Source organism: Strix aluco, chromosome 13, assembly GCF_031877795.1.
Source record: "Strix aluco isolate bStrAlu1 chromosome 13, bStrAlu1.hap1, whole genome shotgun sequence".
In the NCBI taxonomy this organism is placed as follows: Eukaryota; Metazoa; Chordata; class Aves; order Strigiformes; family Strigidae; genus Strix; species Strix aluco.
In genome coordinates, this window is record NC_133943.1 from 11,983,361 (window position 1) to 12,002,160 (window position 18,800).

At 45.1% G+C, this 18,800-nt stretch overlaps 1 protein-coding gene across 6 annotated transcripts in view; it reads right to left on the reverse strand.

Moving 5' to 3' along the window:
• Positions 1 to 5,767, reverse strand: part of UBTD2 (ubiquitin domain containing 2) — a 60,737-nt gene extending 54,970 nt beyond the window's left edge. For 4 of the 6 annotated variants that reach the window (XR_012625007.1, XR_012625006.1, XM_074838685.1 and 1 more), the window contains exon 1: positions 5,692 to 5,767. Coding sequence is in view for 2 of the 6 variants with exons in the window: in XM_074838685.1 (XP_074694786.1) it covers positions 5,692 to 5,761 (70 nt within the window). In the remaining 4 variants the exon portion in view is untranslated. Of the gene's footprint in view, positions 1 to 4,842; positions 5,210 to 5,691 lie in introns of those variants that run through there. The other 2 variants (XM_074838686.1, XM_074838687.1) reach the window with 2 other exon arrangements.
• Positions 5,768 to 18,800: the final 13,033 nt, after the last annotated feature.

Here is an 18,800-nt window from a genome sequence, read left to right on the forward strand (position 1 = left end):
GGACTAAGAGAAAAAAAAAAAAAAAAACCTCTGACGTATTTGCATCAAAGGGGTCTGAATTTTAAGGCAGTGAAGCAGAGGTAGCAAATTGGAAACAACTGCCTAAAAATGTAGCTGACTTATACACAGCATTTGTCTACAAGACAGGGTGAAAGCTTTTTTTACATTAAATCCTCTAAGTATCACAGTCCTTTTATGCTTATAAACCAGCAAAGGAGCAGTTGTATTCATTTCTCAAACATAGTCACCTGGTCTGAAGTTTTTCAGATACTTATTTTCTTTCTGTTTTTCAGGAGCTGGGTAAGCAGACCAGCTGTGGCCAACTTGATCCTTCTTTGTACCTGCAAGACAACTTGCAGGAATTGGCAAGACTTAACTGTAAGGCAAATCTTTATTTCTGGCTTCAACTGTATTACAATTTATGACTCATTAATTATATTATTCAACATCCACATGAAAAATAATAGCTATCATATTACCTACTGCAATGAGTGGATCGCTGCTTTTTAGAGTTTATTCAAACAGGCAACTAATAATATTTTCCATTCATCAAAAATGCCCAAAGCACAATGAACATTCAATTTATTATATTTAATATTCAGCAAAGGAGGACATTGTTGCTTTCAACACTGATATCCCAAATAGAGAAATTAAAACAAATCACTTCATCTAGAAACCAAACAAACAATTGCATGGAGGAACAATGCCAAAAAGGAAACCGCACAGCTGCGTTCGTCAGCCCTTATTAACAGTAAAAATAACACCTTATTTCGTTTTCTAAGAGTTACTTGTTATCATCTGAAAAACAAAACAAAGTCTATCAGTTTACAAATTAAAAGTGTCATACCATCAAAGTGATATTCCAGTAGAAAAACACTTGGTACTGAATTATCAGGCACTCTCAGCACAAGATGCCCAGATCCTAATAATCTCAAGGAGGCTGTGGGTGCCCGGCCCTCAAGAAACCAAGTCACTAAAGGCTACTTTTATTCAAAGCCCTGATAAAAAACACACACACTTTTGTGGAAATCATGAGAGATTTAGAGCAAGTTTTAAGAGCCATGCTAAGCTTTTAGTATTCCCTTTTTTTCAGAAAAAAACCCCCACAGTAAGACCTAACAGCTAATGCCAGCTCTGATTTAACATTACTTTTGCAAAAACATATCCAGCACCGTATTTCAAGGTTGCACTACAAAACAGCAGGAACTAAAGCCTAGAGCTACCTCCTTTAGATGGCAATGAAACCCCAGAAGAGTGCTGTGTGCAGGCACACACCATCACAGCTTGCAACCAACAGCTAAAACACGCTGCAAAACGCAATCTGGAAGTGGGAGATTCTTTGTATGCTCTGATACGAGGGGTAGGCACCAAATGCTATTAACTGCTCAGTCATGAGATGCTTGTTTAACCCCCCCATGCAAGCCATGCATAGCCCTACTGTATTAGTCCAATTGTGAGCAACAAATCTGACTACTTAATATGCAAATTCCCTTGGTCAGTCTTCCATAGAAGCACCATGAAAGCAGTTATTGTAACTTCAAATTAGACATGTGATATGCAGCACTACACACCACTCGGAAGAAAATATTTAAGAAACTGTTGTCCGGTTATCAAAAGCAGAGGTTGAGCACAATATTTGGCTTTCTAGAAGTTAACGAAGCTCTAGCACTGCATCAAATACTGCAGGAGGAATTTCTGGTTTTAATATTCTCCTGCTCTAGCACGTCAGTCAAACATGCAGCCCTATTTCCACTTGTCCCTATTATCACTGCTGGGTGATAGGGGCAGCAGTAAAGAAGACAAATTTCAAACAGAATCAGTGTCTTTTATAACAAAGAAGGGCGATAAGAACTCCAGCAGGCAGGCGAACATCATGTCAAGGAGAGCGCAGCAGCAATCAGACAGCTGCAGCCAAAAGCCTTAATCTGTAATGACTTGTCATGCCCGTACTTCTAGACACTGTATTTCCTGTCCTTTCGTTATTCCACACAAATAACTGTCTCACTGAACTTTACCAAGTAAGACAAAGTAATATGCAACTTCTAACAAGAGTAAGAGTTTGCCAGAAGAAAATCAATGGGTTCATGTTTCTCCTTTTCCTTCCCCCTGCTCCCCTCCAAAGAAAGAAAAGAAATCTAAAGAGCAGCCCTCCAGAAAGGACTTGCCTGTGGGGATGTCAAGTTGGCAATGCAAGTTCTCCTGTTCGTGCTAGACCAAACATACCCGATAAGCTATTAAACCTTACGGGCAGGCACAGTGCAGTCTTCCAGCAGTTAACTCCAAACCCAAGGCTCTTCTGAATACACAACTGAAGAAGTCACGTAACTTGTAAGTGCCCAGAGAACAGCTATTTCTCACCCCAGTCTCACCATCCTGCAGAAACTCAGTCACCTTTGACAAGGCACAGCATGAAGAGATGGGGTGCTTGGCTCCTGAAAGCTTGGAATAGCTGATGGGAGACAGCTGAGCTAAAGGGGGGAGGGTAAAAAAAAAAATCCTGTGTCTATAAATCACTTAACAATCATCATTTATTCTTCTTTGTATCTCCTTTAACAAGTCATCAGTAACTCCATCTTGTCATCCAGGACACCCACCCACAATACAGCTCTGCTGGACTACAACACAGCAAGCACTGAGACAGGAACTTTTCCCCAAATACAACAAACAATATTCTGTTGAAATTAAAACTTGTTAAAAAGAGCAGTGATAACGCAACAGCTGGTACCAATCCGCAAAGACCGTTTTATTTCCAGCAGGATGGGCATAGCAGCATCTGTTTAGTTAAGGAACAGACTCCTCCTGCTTTGGTCAATGTGAATGGAAACACGCAATAAAATGGTACACACGCGTAGGAGAGCTGGTATTTTTCATTAACGCAAACTTACACACAGAGACACACCTGAGTATATTAAGCAGCTCTCCGGATACTTGCAAGCATCTCAACCTTGAGAAATACCAGTAGTAAAAGACAAAGGAAGCGCAGACAGTCAGGGCACGCTGTCAGCTTTGTCGAGCAGAAGAGAAGTAACAGGAAGTGCCAGTGACTGACAAAAGGACCGAGGAGAATACAGGGATGTGACAAATCCTCATCTCAACTCCAGTGATACAATCGAGCAAGATTTTGCCAGCTCCATACAGCACCATAACAGATTGAGACCTGCATGAATTAGACTTGAGGTCTGGCTCCCACTTCTATGCAGCATCAAGGGCTGCTATTGCTGTCTAATCAATCTCATGACCATTTGTAATTCTCCAAGAAACTTCTCCATTCTGGGGAAGAGACAAAGCCTTCCCCAAGTAAGTCCATCGCCGGCAATGCTCTGGTTGGAACTGAGATGTTTCTGTTTCAAAATAGCCTTCTTGAGATTTATAAAAGGATCCGGCCCTGCTCATTGACAGCCATCTGAAAGCGAATACACAAGACTAGGTCACAGCCCAGGAGCTGGAGGAAATAAGCCTTATATGGGAAACAGGAATAAGTCGCCTTTCTGCACAGGTCTAGTCTCCAAATCGTGTTCGCTTGTGCTTCATCTGGTTCACTTGCTGATGCCTCAAGACATAAGCTCCCTCGAGAGAGCAAGTCAGATTTCATACTTGGCGTGGGCACATTTGCAGAATTTGTAAAGCTAAGAATTAGTGCAGGCTGGGCTTTGACATCTCAGGAGTCAGGTTTATAAAAGATATTCTGAGGTTCTTTCAGCTTAACCAACACCCCCTTTTTTTCTTGTTGAGAGGCAGGAACAGATACGTAACATTACAAAACAGGCTTCTGCACACTGTAGCTGTTTAAGACAGTCCTAAGAAGCCCATAATTCAACTGAAATTTCATCACTTCTCACTTCAGCGAGACAACCTTAAGGAACATTATCCTTAGAGCATGAATCAACATGAGCCAGCTGACATGCATTTCACATCCCTTACATCTTGAAAAATCCAGCTGCTGTTCTAATGCACCAAGCACAATAGGTTATTTAACCCCAAAGCAGCAGTATGTCATGGCATGTAAACACCAAGCAGAAACGTGCTCCCAGTAAGTCCATCCAGGACAGCACTCTGTAGACAAGTTGGATGGAGACTGCCCACCTCACGTGCTGCTACTGGGTGTGTAATAAGACTATTTTACAGTATCAGCCAAACTCTGATAATTTTTTCCCTCCTATCATCTCATTCATTTGACATCACAGGCAAGATAAGAGTGAGGAAATTAAACTGAGGCTATTTCTGTGACATGATCTCACCTCATATCACCTAGCTACTGAAGCAGGTTTCTGAACAAATGTCAACGCAGCTTTTAATGCTATTTTTCAGTCAAGATTTTTTGGGTATGTGATGATTCCTGCCATTTTTTTTCTTTGGCTTTTAGTATGCTCTGGTCCTTTCTGCACCGACACTCTTGCATTTTTTACTGGTTGGCAAGTCTGCTTAGTACAGATGTATTTTTTAGGTAACTTGCTTCTTCCTTTTTTTTTTTTTTTTTAATAGAGGGGAGGAGTAAGGAAGACTCATACTAGACAAAGCTATAAAATTCCTTTTAATAACAATGATGTGATTAAATCCTACACAGTTCTTAGCAGCTGGACTTTCTGGTATTTCTATGAGCTATGTATCTGGCGTTAATCAGCAGGTGGCTGCTTCAGATACAATTGTGCTACATTTTTTTACATTATGGAGTGACACCAAAGTCACTGATATGACAGAATACCCATCAGCTGGGGCATCTGAAACAAAACCAGACTGATAAATAACATTCCATAAGGCATTCCATAAGGCACAGGGGAAAATGTAGACCTAGGTCAGCATTTTCAACCTGAAATCTGTGGACCCTGCATGCGTGAGGACTACCTGTAAGTCAAGTGTCCACTTGGTAGGCTGACTTTAAATGACTAGAAAGCATATGCAGCTCAGCTGGAGAACATCAGGTATCCACAAACCTAAGAACACTGAAAAAGCAACCATTCAGATATTTAAGTAAAGAAAAATGCTTATACTGCAGCAATGTTTCCACATAAGCTACACTAACTAGGTGTGCTCTTGCACACAAGTGAGAACATGCTGCTCCAGCATCTGAAGTCGCTAGAAATTGATTATTTAGTACGGGTGATTTAGGCTGGAGGAAAGCATCCATCTTTCTTGGGAGAGAATCAAAAGAAGAAAAAAAAAAACCAACCCAAACCCGCAGCAGTGCCAGGATCTAAGTTATCTGAAGAATTATTCCCCGCACACCACAAGGAGCCGAGCCCATGGAAAACAAAGTTTGGGAGCCCCAGGCAGGCCCTCTCCCCAGCCCGTCTCTTTCATCAGCCTCCTGTCCCCGGGCCGCGCAGGGCGGGCGGAGGGGCCGCGCCTCGGAGCCCCCCACCCGCAGGGGCCGCGTCGGCGGGGCGGGGGGCTCTGCCCGCCCGGGCACCCCGGCGAGCTCCCGGGGGGTGCAGGCCGGCCGCGGGTGCCCAGCACACCCCCCGCACACCCCCGCCGCCCCGGGAAAGTTGCGGCCCGGGCGCAGGGAGGGGTGGGGGAGGGCGATGCCGGGCGTAGCGCCCCAAGGCCGGCGAGGGCAGCGCGGCTCCCCCGCCCGCCGCCGGCCCCGGGCCCGTCCCCGCCGCAGGCCCCGGCCCGCAGCGTCCGCCCCGGGGTCCCCCCGCGGCGCCGGGAGCGGCCCCCGCCCGCCCAGCCTCGGGGCCCGGCACTCACCTCCGGTGCCGTCCGAGTTCTCGTTGAGGCTGCCCGAGGAGTCGTGGTGGGAGCCCACACACCCGCCCATGGGGCCCGCCCGGCCCGCAGACCCGCCGCCGAGCCGCCCCCCCACCCCCCTCCCCCTGTAGCCGAGCTCCGCCGCCGGCCGGGCAGGCGCGATGGCTCCGGAGCCGCCTCCTCGGTCTGCAACACCGCCCCCGAGGCGCGGCCTCCTCCCGCCGACCGGCCCCGCCTCCGGCCCGCCGGGGCCCGCCCCGGCCCCGGGCTCGCCCCGGCCCCGGCCGCGGCCCCGGCCCCGGCCCGCCGCCGGGTGGGGTCGGCCCCGCCGCCTCTCCTGGCCTCGCGCCGCGGCGGCCCGCAGGCCGGGATGGGCCTGGCCGCGGCCTGGCGCCGCCGAGCCCTTGGCCGCCCCTCGCCCCCCCACCCCCCGGGCGGCGGCGGGGACGGCGGGCAGCGGCCCCGCGGGGCAGGGCGAAGCCCCGGTGGAAGTTGGCGGGCGGGCCTGGGGCGCCGCGATCGGCCCCTCCGCAGGGGTTGGGCCGAGGCCGCGGGCCCGGCGCAGCGCGGAGCGGGGAGGTCGAGGGCCGCGGGCTCCGTCTGAGGGGTGCGGGGCCAACCGCCCCCCGGCTGCGGCCCCGGCGGGTGTCAGGCTCGGGGGTGCGGGTCCGGCGAGCAGGGCCCGCCTGGCTGGGCCGGCTGGGCCTTCAGCGACAAGATGTATTTATTTTTCCTTACTGTGCAGTCTGGGGCTTTCCCGTGCTTTCTGCACATGAAAAGAAAGTACATGCACACTCGGAGGTAAGCCTGTGTCTGACTAATCAGCCAACCACCTCTGTTAACAGCCTGCCCGTTAAAATAAAAACTAAGCAAAATCAGGGCTTCTTGGTCAATCTGCACCAGTCTTCAATCCTCTGAGAAGAAAAGTTTGACTTTCGTGCGCTTAATGCCCAGAGGGGTTATCTTATTGCAGTAGCAATCTCGCCGTGGGTTCGGGAGTTATGGTTCATACGCTATCAGATGCGCTGTAGCTCTTTGAAACAACCAGCAATAAGTCAGAACGTTGAAAAATGGAAGCAGACGGTGCAAAAAATAAAGCGTGGTAACAGACTGCTCTGGGTTCCCCACACACTCTGCTATACACGGCAGCTTAATGTTCTGATACACAAAATAGCAGAAAACAAAACTCAAGCTGAGCATATTTTACCTCCTTAAAGATGACATTGCAAATGTATTTTTTAGAATTAAAATAGCATAGCTGTTTGTAGAGCTCATAGTCACCACAGTGAAAGGAACGGATGGACAAATCCATTTTTCTACCATTAATTTTCCTACATAATCTGTGTACCAAAAGACCAGCCAGCCTTTGGGAAGGCACTTGCATCGATAATTAAAATCCCAAATGTATGAGATAAGCTGAGTCCAAAACACCAAGCATTTTATGATCAGAGAGCAAAAAGACGTAGAGCTGGTCTGCTCTATGGGTCCAAGCAGGAAGGTCAGGACTGGTAAGAAAACCTAAGGAAAGAACAGATTATTAGAGACTGAACACACGCACACTAAATATAAGAAAAGCAAAAATTCCTTGTCTGTGCCAAAGTTTAAACCAGATAAAGGAAAAACATAGAGCTCAGTTGTTCTAGTTTTCTTTTCAGGTTGTATCTGAGGGCCACGTGGGGGTTTGCCTGAACATACACAGGTACAATCAAAGGTATGCCAGGTATATTTTTTTTTTACTTTGGATTGAACATAATTTGTTCAAAACTGTAGGAATACAGAAGAAAGTTAAGGGTGTTGCAAATTTTCATGAGAGTAGGTGTTGTTGTGGGTTTATCATCATCAGAGTATGGTAATTCTGTGGAAAAAGCATGGTCTGCAGTGAGGCACTCGGGATGCGTACTGGGAGGGCCTCTGCCTCTGGATATCATCCTGCCCAGTGAGATCCCAAAAATGCCCGTCGGTGAGGCTGAGGCGGGGGTTAAATACAATGTGACTCTGTTCCGTAACAGGGTGGCTGCAGGACTGCGAGCTGGCGTGGGAAAGTATGTCCACACTGAGACAGCAGTCTGCTTGCAGAGCTTTGAAATAACACATCAACGCTTGTTATTCTGCATATTTGGTATTGAACTCTTTAATTAGATACCTTGTTGTTCTCACACACACACTGTATATAATAGATATATATGTATTTGTGCGTATATAAACACTCAGGATGGGCCAAAGTCAATATTTACTGCCTGACCTATGTATCAGGATGTACTTGCAATGCGCTAATAAAGTGCAGAAGACAAACAAAGACTTCTTCTAAATTAATGATTTATTTTGAAGATTATATTCCTCCTCAAAATAAACTTCACGAGAGGCAAGGACTGAGCTTTGCAATCAGAGTTTCCGCACTCTAATCCTGGCTCTGCCCTAGATACCCACTGTGGCCAAGGCACATAACCTCGGTTGCTCTATTTCTATCGGTAGATTAATGTTTGTCTACATATCTCTTGGGGGTATGGCTAGGATTAATTAATTCTTACTCTTTATTACTTGTTAACTGCCTGCAATGTGTGGGATGTAAAACACTTTGAAGATCAGAAGCGCCATTTCACAAATTAAATGGTGTAATGAATTGACTATTCCACATAGGGACAACTACCCTATATGGTTGGAAACAATTCTTTGTGGGTCATAAACCCTACAGTGCTAACGGCTAAAGGGTTTGCTTTTGGCACAAGATGCCACTGGCCTGCAGGAGCATTTTGTACCAGGAGGGCCAGAGTGATGGGGTTTGTAGCCCAAGGAATGTAGAAAAGCCCTAAGTGGATCTACATTTGCATTGTCAAGATTATTTCCTATATATTCCTATATATTAAAATATTTTGTATACTTCACCAGTTTTTCTCTCCAACTGGGATCTCACTGCTTGCAGTCAATGGTGGCAGTTTTTGCCATCACACGATGATACAGTATGATAAATCCCTGTTCTCTGATGATTCATCTTTGCGTGGGAACAAGTATGGGATGCTGACAAATTGCACCAGTGCTGAAACTTCTGTCTCAGGCATCAACATTTTGATTTTTATCATTGCTATCCAGGACTGTAGTATCAAAGTCTTATAAGTGAAAGTCTACCCAGATCTCTTTCATCCTCCTGCAACAGATGGGAAGGGGAGACACAAGAGATGAGGTTATTTGCCAAAGGTCCCACAGGAAGCAGAAGCAGGAAAGAATTGTGGAGTCCAACCATCATGTGATGCTGAGCCCATCTTCGTCCTCAGAGAGTCTGAAGAAATTTAGCAAGTTGCTATTTTCAGATTTACTTCCACATGGCTCTCTTCCTGAAAGCTAATGAGACTGTAGCCTCATTTGCACAGGCAACATGATGGAGGTTTCCTTCCCCCCACATGATGCACAGCACTCACATTTAGATGCGTTTTTGAGGAATTCCAGGTCCCGTTCCAAAATCCCCACCAGCGATTTTTAGGCTGACTCCAAGCTAATACAATCCATCCCTTACAAAGCCATACCAAAGCAACTGGTATCAATCTCCACCACCCAGAGACCGCAGAGCTGCATCAGAACAATGTTAAACCGGGCAGAGTTTGTTTTCCTGGAATGACCGAGGGAAAGAAATCTACAGCACAGAAGGGTGGCTGTGGCTGAGGAACGGCTATCAGACATCAGCACATCCAGAGCTGGCCGACTACAAACAGAGTGAATGTCTGCCTAGTCCTGCCTGTGCCTCCCTGTGCCCTCTGGCAATGCACGTCCTTCAGCAGATCTCCAGAAGCACACACACCCCACTCCCAGTGCCTTGGCACACATCTCTGCTGCAGGAAATGCTGGGATGGCAAGTTCTGAGGGAACTTCCATCGACTGGAAAGTATATCGCTGTGAAGAGCTGGTTACATTTCTCTCCTGACCTCTGCCAAGCCCAAATCCTACTCCTAAGGGCTACGTTTGCAGGCTTTTTATGACTTCTCTGTTAATAACAGAAGGAATGGTGATGTTTCAGCTTTCTGTTATGCATTTCTGCAAAGCTCTGTGGTTTCTATCCTCAACTGCTGTAGAAAAGGGGTCACTGGAAAGGCCAAAAATCCCCATTTAATGTGCAGCATCAGAGATGATTGTAGGCACCTCCAGGGGTGGTGGATCCTACTGCAGAAACCCACAAGATTCCCTCAAATATTCCTTGCTGGCAGTTCTGCTTTGCCCATAACCTAGTGGCACTACCTTCTGCCTCCAGCCTGCCTGCTGAGGAAAGGCTCATTCTTCACTGAGCAGTTCAGCACCAATGTTATTTTACAGGGACCATGGAAATATTTTTGGTTTTTAGCCTGTAAACCTTGAAAATGGATAAATTAATCTGCCCAGAGTTTAATCAGACATTTCTCTCTTCACTCATGTCTTTAAAACCAGAACTTTGTGAAGTTATGTTTGTCAAATACTTAAATTTCTGTGAAAAGAGTTGCTCTAACTTCAGGCTATAGGTATATAAGCAATTTCACCACAAGTTCCATTTCTTGTCGGCACTGGAAATCAAGAACTTACAAACCAATTTTGTAACTGGGTAGAGGGACCATATAAAAGTATTAGCTGTTGGCCAGCAGGTACAGTCATGACAGGCACACATGAAGGCAGCTGGCAAGTGAGCTGTTCACTTTCATTTGCTGTTTCATGACAGGTTTATTGCTGCTTCTCCCTTTAAACATGCTTCTCATTTTTAATAAATTCTGAATTCTGCAAGGTGTTCTGAAAGCAGGTTTTTTTTAACCCATCGTCCCAACCAGCTCCTATCAATTTGAATTCTCTGAATAAGAGATACTTATTGCTTTGTCACATCAGGGAGGTTTTTCTAATTGTCAAAATATACATTTTTTGAAAAAAAAATTAGCCTTGACTACTATAGAAACAAAAGTGAAACACTGCTTCCCTCCTGTGGTGACCTTCCCGACTGCACACCAAAACACTGTATTTGTACAGACAAAATAAATTGCATTTTAAGTGATTTTTAAAAATTATTATTATTCTGATGACATTTGAAGAGTATCTCTGTCTTTCTAATCTGCAGCCAAGCAGTCATTCACGTCCTGCTGTTATTGTTACAGTGCTGGATTTTAAGTTTGCTTTTCCAAGCTGAACGGTGCGGCTGAAGCACACGAAGTGCCAGCTCTTGCTAGTCGGCTGCGATAGAAGCCCTGAGAACCTTATCTCATTACGACCTGCTGTTTGTGGACAAGTTCTCCTCTTTCAGCTGCATTTGAATTGATTCTCTGCCTGGGTGGGTGCAGGAGTGTTATGTATCGGTGTGCTAAATAATGAAGAGGATTAGTGGCAGCGGGACAAAGAGAGCAAGCGTGGATGAGGGCCCTGAGCCTGCCTGCAAAGTGCTCTGATGCAGCAGGAGCTGTTTTACAGGCTGCTGGGTCACTGAGCCAGCACAGAAGGACGAGCACACAATGGGTTGTGTTATTACCATTTCTGCATTTGCTACTATTATCAATATTGTATTAGTATGGGGAGGGCTCACTCAGGATCCTATATCTCCATCTGAAAGGACACTGAAGTTTCAAAGGGAAGACATGGGGATGTAGGATGTGGTTTACTTTAGAAAAGGAACGTAGAAGGGGGCATGATAAAAATATCTGTGGTCATGAATAAGTGAGAAGAAACAGAGCAAGAGTTTTGGATTTCCTTTTTTTTCTTTTTTGTTGGGCAAGAATGAAGGCATATACTAGCAATGGTAACAGGGCAAGTCAGGGCTGATTAAGGAACAATTTTTTTCATGGAGCATGTAATTGAGTAGAGAGTGGAAGAAATGTGTAATGCCCAGGACCCATTGCTTCTCTATTGGTTTTGCCCTAATGAACACCAAAAATTCCTTTGAGAAAGAAGTTTGGGAGTTCCCTTGTTCCTGGGTTTTAGCTTTGCTTCCCAAACGCAAAGCATTTGAAATCAAAGAGCTATTTCCTAGACAGAATATGCAGAAAACCTTCTCACACAGGACTGAAAATTGGGTTCATTTAAGGAGAAATCATAGAGTTTTTGGCGGGAGGAGGGGTGGAAAAGGAAAGATGCTACCTCCTGTCAAAATGCTTTTGATACAATTAAAGCTGAGCCAGATGGTAATGGTACAGGCTAATGTTACCATATGGCAGGATCAGTCATGCAAGAAATATGCTACTTTAAGGAACGTGTGAAACTGATAGATGTTAATATTCCAAATATTTGAGATTTGTATCTTGAGCATTCTCATGGGCTGCGGAGCTGGGAGAAGATGCATGTGCTCAGGAAGTGTTCGCTTGGGCTGCAGTCATACTCCAGTGGGATATTCATTCCTCCTCCACTCTCCTCAGTGGTAGGAAACATCTGGCCGAGCAATTGCTTTGCTCTCCCCACTCAGAGCTGAGAGAACGTCACAGCAGCGTGTGTGCCTGGGCAGGTGCTTACCCAGAAGGGAAATGGAGGCACAGAAAGGGACAAGGGCTCACTGCACATGCAGGGCAGGGCAAGGACGCCAGCACCATCAGTTACTCCCCATTCCACAGGTTTGCAGGACGTCCGGAGCAGAGGCACCATGGGCCACAGCCACGGGGGTCAGGACCTCCCGCACTGTCCCTGTGGCTGAGGAGAGGAAAATGGCGAGGGGTGAATGAGCATAAGCCCCAGACCTGTTCATTTCTCTCAGTCATATGGAGAAAAACAGAAATCATGATGGTGACAATGGTAGCTATCACTGGCCAGATGCTACCAAGAAGAGGAGGAACGATACAACTTCTCCAGCAGATTCTTGCCAGCTCTTAGTTCCTAATAGTGACATGCAGTATTCAGAGGTGAAATATTTTGTTCTCTTTTAAAAGACTGAGCTTTGCATGGAAAGGGAAAAAAAAAACTGAACAAGATCCCCAGCATGGCACGATAATTCACACTGAATTGTTGGATGACTTTGCCTGGATGTGTGTCAAAAGCTTGTCGCTTCCTATTACTATTGTCTCTGAGGAGAAGCTTATTTCATATATACTCTATTGAGTTGGTGGAATTGTATCAGGGATGATAAACTTGGCTGAAAATTTGTTTTGAACTCTTGATGATATTAAAAAAAACAATAACGACAACAGGAGATCTTGGCTCATGACGACTGTTGTTTGTCCCCTATGCTGTATACTGCCTCAGGATTTAGAATAGGATCCTATTGTTATATTTCCAATAAACAAAGGGACAGTTTCTCCTCCTTCTTTATTAGATAGTCTTTGTATGAATCGAGGAAAATAGCATGTCTGTGTGAGATGGAGCGTGGTGTACGTGACCCTCTTTGGCCTGTCCTGGTGCAGACATGGCCTCTAGTGCATGTGAGGAACCCAGTGAGGGACACACAGGGCCAAGTTTAAAAATCTATGAATTCAGATATGTAAGTGTTGCTTTAATTTCCATTTCAGCACTCTGCACTCTTCTGCGAACAATTTCGAGCAATTTAAACTGAAGGAATGCAGGGATTAGAGCAACTCTGGCAGGGATGGAAACCTCAAAGGAAGCCAGTTCAGCAGAAGTGGTGCTAAGGCGTGATCTCCAGTATTTCTACCAGGAAACCTCCTCCATCGTATTATGGTTAACACCACAGCATGGATTCATGCCACCTCATGTCACACCTGCAATCTGCTGACCAAAGATACTCAGGATAGGAAAAACCTGAAGAGATGGGAAAATTATTTAAATATTGATATTAGTAAATGGGAGCATCCTATTACTGGGAATGGAAACATGAAATAGCTCTTAAACTGGTGCTTCAGGACCCTTGCTGCTGGATCTAAAAAGAAACACCCTTTTGGGAAGGGTAACTGAAAAATTACCATTTCTGAGGCTTCCTCTGTCTTTTGCCTTAACCAGCACGAAGTGCTAGGACAGAGGCAGAACAGGGCGAGTATGGTGAGCTCCATCCTTCGGGTGTGGAGAGTGCAGGACTCAGAGGGCTTATGGGCACGTGACAGCACACTGCACAGTACTGCATCCCGAGAATAAATCTCTGCCTTAAATGAGAAGGGCATCACTTCTATTGTGAAACATTTGCTTTTTTCTCCACTGAAGCTTCCCTCCAAAAACTTACTTTTTAATGAATAAACCTTGGAAAAAGACATTTTCTTTGACAAAAATAAAGAATTGTGAACTTCCACCAGCTCTGTTAGCGTCAACAGTACCTGTACACAGCAGTAAATTCTAGATTAACCATTGTAAACAGAGAAGAAATACTCTGCACACAGACAGAAGTGATAAAGTAATTGGTATCATCATCCTTTCAGCGATGCTTTGTTAGCTATTTCTCATTTTGTATTTGTACATTCGATTTTTTCCTGCCTAAGCACGGTATTTTGCATTTGTCCTCATTGAGTTTCAGCTTACAGATTTCGTCCCATTATCTAGATCAATTTGAATTCAGATTCTGTCCTCTGCATAGTTTACAATGCCTCCCAGCTTATAAAATTGTATTATCTTCACTATCATACAAACCAGTTATTAATGGACATGATGAACAAACCAGGCTCCTCTGTCCCCACTTGAAATGGCCTGTTTGGGAAGTGTTTTTTTCTCCTGCTTATACACCCAAATTATGGTGGTTTTGTTTATGTTCCTATTTTGCTCATATGCCCCTAATTTGCTCATGAGACTGTCATGTAAGACTGAGTACACAGTCTTTTTACAGTCAGGATATATCACATCTGCTTCTCCCTTGTCCACCAGGCCTGTTGTTCTGTCAGAGGAGGAAATTAGATTGATTTGATGTGATTTGTTCTCAAGAAATCCATGCTGGCTCTTTCTTGTCATTTTATTATCTTCTAGGTGTTTATATTGATTATTTAATAATTTGTTCCAGTATCTTTCCAAGAAACAGAGTTAGGCAGGCTGGTGGATAACTCCTGGGGCCTCTTTTTCTCCTTTTTAAAGCTAACGCACTGTTTATTTCTCCTGTCCTTTGGGGGCTGCCACCATCGCTCCTCAGAGATAATCACTAATGCTTTAGAAATTTCCTTGGCTGGTTCCCAAGTTCTGGGATGAATTCCACTAGCTCTGATGACTTAAGGACATCCACGCATCTCCACACATGCTCTTCCCTTATTCTAGCCTGCATGTGCAGCTCCTTTCTAGCCCATGAACCAGGCAATGCTTTATGTGAGGGAGGACATCATGATGGAGCAAAGCAGCATCTCTCCGAAAGGGAGCCCAGATGCAGACAGACAAGTGCCCTGGCAGGGAGCTGGGATGTCCTGGTCTCCACAGCACAGATATGGTCTGGCCGACCATAGCGAACCTCTGAGCTGCTCTACCCACACTGCTCATTTCAATAAATGGTGCCTCTCACGCAGATTTCCAGAAAAAAATAGGACCATAGTTTTGCAGCAATTGTCTCTAAAGATCATGCTACCAAACAGGGATTAGTTCCTGATCATGTGTTTGCTCATCTGAGCTGCAGAACACTACTGTAAGGCTACTGAATTATAAGATGGATTGAGAAACTCTAAAAAGTGGGTTATACACCCAAACTGGTCTGTGAAGAACATCTATGACCCAGAGAAGGATGCACACATTCAATGGTTTCTGGCAGTTTTGAACTTGCAACTGTGGCTTTGAAAAGGAATTGGAGTCTCAGAGCATGGACCATCTGCTGCACTTGGGACTCTGGTACTCTTCTCTTGCTGATTCAGTCATGGTCCAGATGATAGCTCATGTCTGTGAGCTGTGTTTTGCCATGTCATGACCTGCAAGAAGGAACAGGCATTTGCTGCGTCTTTATTTGGTTGCATTTTTGCCCAGGTCTGAACCAGCAAACTCACACTAGTGCAGCTTTACAAATCTGAGCGATGCCACTGGTGCCAAAGGCACAGGCACAGTCATTATATGAATGCATGGGACACTCCACATCTTTATTTGGGTAGTGCAGCTGATTACACTGGACCACAGAGGTATTGGGGCATCTGACTTAAACATGAAAGTGTTAATTATCATTGGCCAGGCAGGTGGGGAGAGCACAGTGTAAGATTGAAATTTCCAAGTAATTTATTTCATTTATTAATTATTAACTCTCAGGCTGTTAGGAATACATTTACAAGGTCTGGGAATAAGAGTGAGCAAGATAAGATCACGCTCATACCTTTCACAACAATTCAGCTTTTTATTAAATTTCCATCCAGGAGGACACTTTATGCTGATGAAATTATTCGAGGAACTATTAAAAAGAACTATAAAAAAACAAATGACATTCAGTGCAGCAGAAAGAGAAGGTTTTATGAGATTTATTAAAAAGCATTTATCACCTGGGAACACACCATAGTTAACAAAATCCCGTTTGCTTTTAATTTAACTGCTCAAAAGTGACTGGATGACTTTTCGTTAAATCACCCAAAGAAATCACAGAGCATTACATACATCTCATTAAGCTTCAGACCACTAGGGTGAGCCAGACTATAGCCAATGCCAACTGTTGTGTGGAGAGAAATGGAAATGACATATCAGATCATGACATTCAGAACAAATAAGTCAAAATGCGTGATTAGAGCTGATGTCCATCATCTCAGGACTAAGGTACCTCACCTTTCCCCTTGCCTTATGGGCCAAGGGGCAGCATACCTCCCTTGGCTCCACCTGTGATGAGCAGTTGACATGGCTCCTGCAGGTGCTTTGGAAATTCTGACCTCTTTGTGCATGAGGTATGTTGGCTGCCCAACATCACCCAGTTCTTGTCCTGGGGCTCTCAAGGTGTTAAATTTCACTGTGTGTGTAGGGAGCTCTCTAACCTCATCTGCAGCTGTGCCAGGAAAAAAAACTTTTAAAAGCTTTTAACACAGCTCTTAACTAAGCAAAGTTAATGTCCCTAACTTGTGCAAGGGCAAAAATTCTACCCACCAAAGCGTCCCCTTTGTCACCTCAGTCTGGAGTAGATAGGAAGTGCTGTTCTAGAGGGGTTAATGAGAAGAGCAAATGAAGAACATTTCAGTTTAGATTTAGAGTCAACTGCCCTGTGTAAGGGCATGTTTTTGTGGCTGGTCTGAAGAACCTGCTTTGCCTGCGATCTGAGCCACCCAGCTGTAAGCCAGCTCCTATTTGGGACTCACATTATGGCACTGAGTTGACACTGAGCCAGAACGTATATAGCCTGTCTTTTGGCCAGTACGAGCACACGGCTGGCAGTCCTCTAATAAAGAATCAGTCTCATCCAATGACAGGATAAACTGTGCTAAATCAAGTTCAGGAGAGAAATGGAGAAAATTGATGGTACTAAAATAGTTGAGGCATGAATGCTTAGTAGTAAAGTCTGTGTAAGTAACACTGATGATCTAAGGGTATGTGTTAGACAAAGTTGGCAGAGAAAAATAGTAACTTTTATTAGATTGATATCATGGGGACAGAAAGGCAGATGAACTCTTGGATGTGCAGTGGAAGTCTGGAAGAGAAAGAGCAAACAATGCTATATACCAGTAGAGATCAGTGGCTCTAAGTTTAACTTAATCAGCAGGACAAGTGGAGGGAAAGGGTGGGCACCTCTATCTCTGCATTCCCTGCAGCTTTGCAGGGCCACAGCTCCTCCCTGGACCTTTCAGACCTGCTGGAAAGAGCCTTGTGGGCTGCAGGTGTATATAAATGAGAGATGTTCTCCCTCCTGGCCACCTCCTGGCCCCTATGTTGTGTGATGATATACATATGTGCGTGGTGTGAGTATGCGCTCCCAGGGGGCTGTCCCCTGTTTTGTGACCCAGCACGGGTGTGTGGCTTACTGTGGCGATGAGTGTTGGGGGCTTTGTGCTTTTGAAAGACCTCTCCTTAGACATCTGCCTGCCTGATTTCATGGGAAAAGGTGGCAGCAACAAATACGAAGCAATAAAAATATATGAAGTAAAACAGTGCCACTTCCTCCTCCTTTATCCATGCTGGGTGGAAATCTAGATGATTTGTAATGTCCTTCACTGGAGAAAATCTATGAATGCTTGCAATAGAGAGCATTGCAAAGGACAGTGGGAAAAATTTCTTGAAGTAGTTTGAAAAAAAGCCTGCGAAATACTTGTATATATCATCACTGGATAAACAAACAGGGCTTCACAGGCTAGCACAGTCAGCTGTGCATCATTTAGGATAAACGGTCACATAATTCTCCCTTTTCATGTCCTTCCAACACCGGAAAACAAAGCTGCAGTTTGCTATTATTTATCCCCTGCATTCATTGATGTCAGTCACTGAATAGCCCTTCAGGGGGTTTTACTGCCCTGAACAAACTGCAGAAAATGTGGTCTATTATCTCAGAGCAGGTTGAGCCCGTGGATACTGTGGGACAGTACTCCACCTCTTGAAGATCTCCCCTGGCAGTGGCATGTTCTTGTTAACTGTTTTTTTGTATAGACCCCAGGAGGCTGAACTGGTTTGGTGATTGCCTTTCCTTCCTGAAGCTTGACTCAAAAATCTCTGCTTCGCTGTAGTCATACAGAGCTTGGAGACTCCTTTCTGTGCAGGCACTGGTTCCCATTACAGTGAGAAATGATACTGGAAGTCTGTGGTTTAGGCAGGTACGTGGTGGACTGTGTGCTGGAGCACATTTTCTCTGCTTGACTTATCTCCTGCACCGTAAGCATCCAATTCATAGCTGAATAGGAGAACTCTTAGGTTTGCAAAATGAGAGATTTCAAGTAATTTTACGAATTGGGGTTCCAAACCCTTTTCTGCTCTTCTGTGACAGTGGGGATTGAAAGGACTGTGACCCTCTACCACACTGGAATAAATCTTAAGGGAATCCTGCCTCATAGCCACATTTTCCATCTGTGTTGCATGTGTCTTCAGAGCACACTGCAATCCAGAATGGAGATTTGCAAACTCATTCTAAGAAATTTGCTTGTCCAAGAGGCTATATAGCTACATTTATATGGCCAGCGTTAACTCATATACCCCATGACATCCTGCTCAGAAGATATATCCTGCTCATGTATCTATACACAGTAAATGAGCTGTGGAAGGGAGATGTGCCCAAAGAGCAAAACAATCTCTTCATGCATTTAAGCTGGCACTGGTGCTGTGCAGAGCAGTCACTGCCTCACCACAGCCCGGCCATTCACCACAGCCGCCGTGCCACCCCCTCTGCTCTG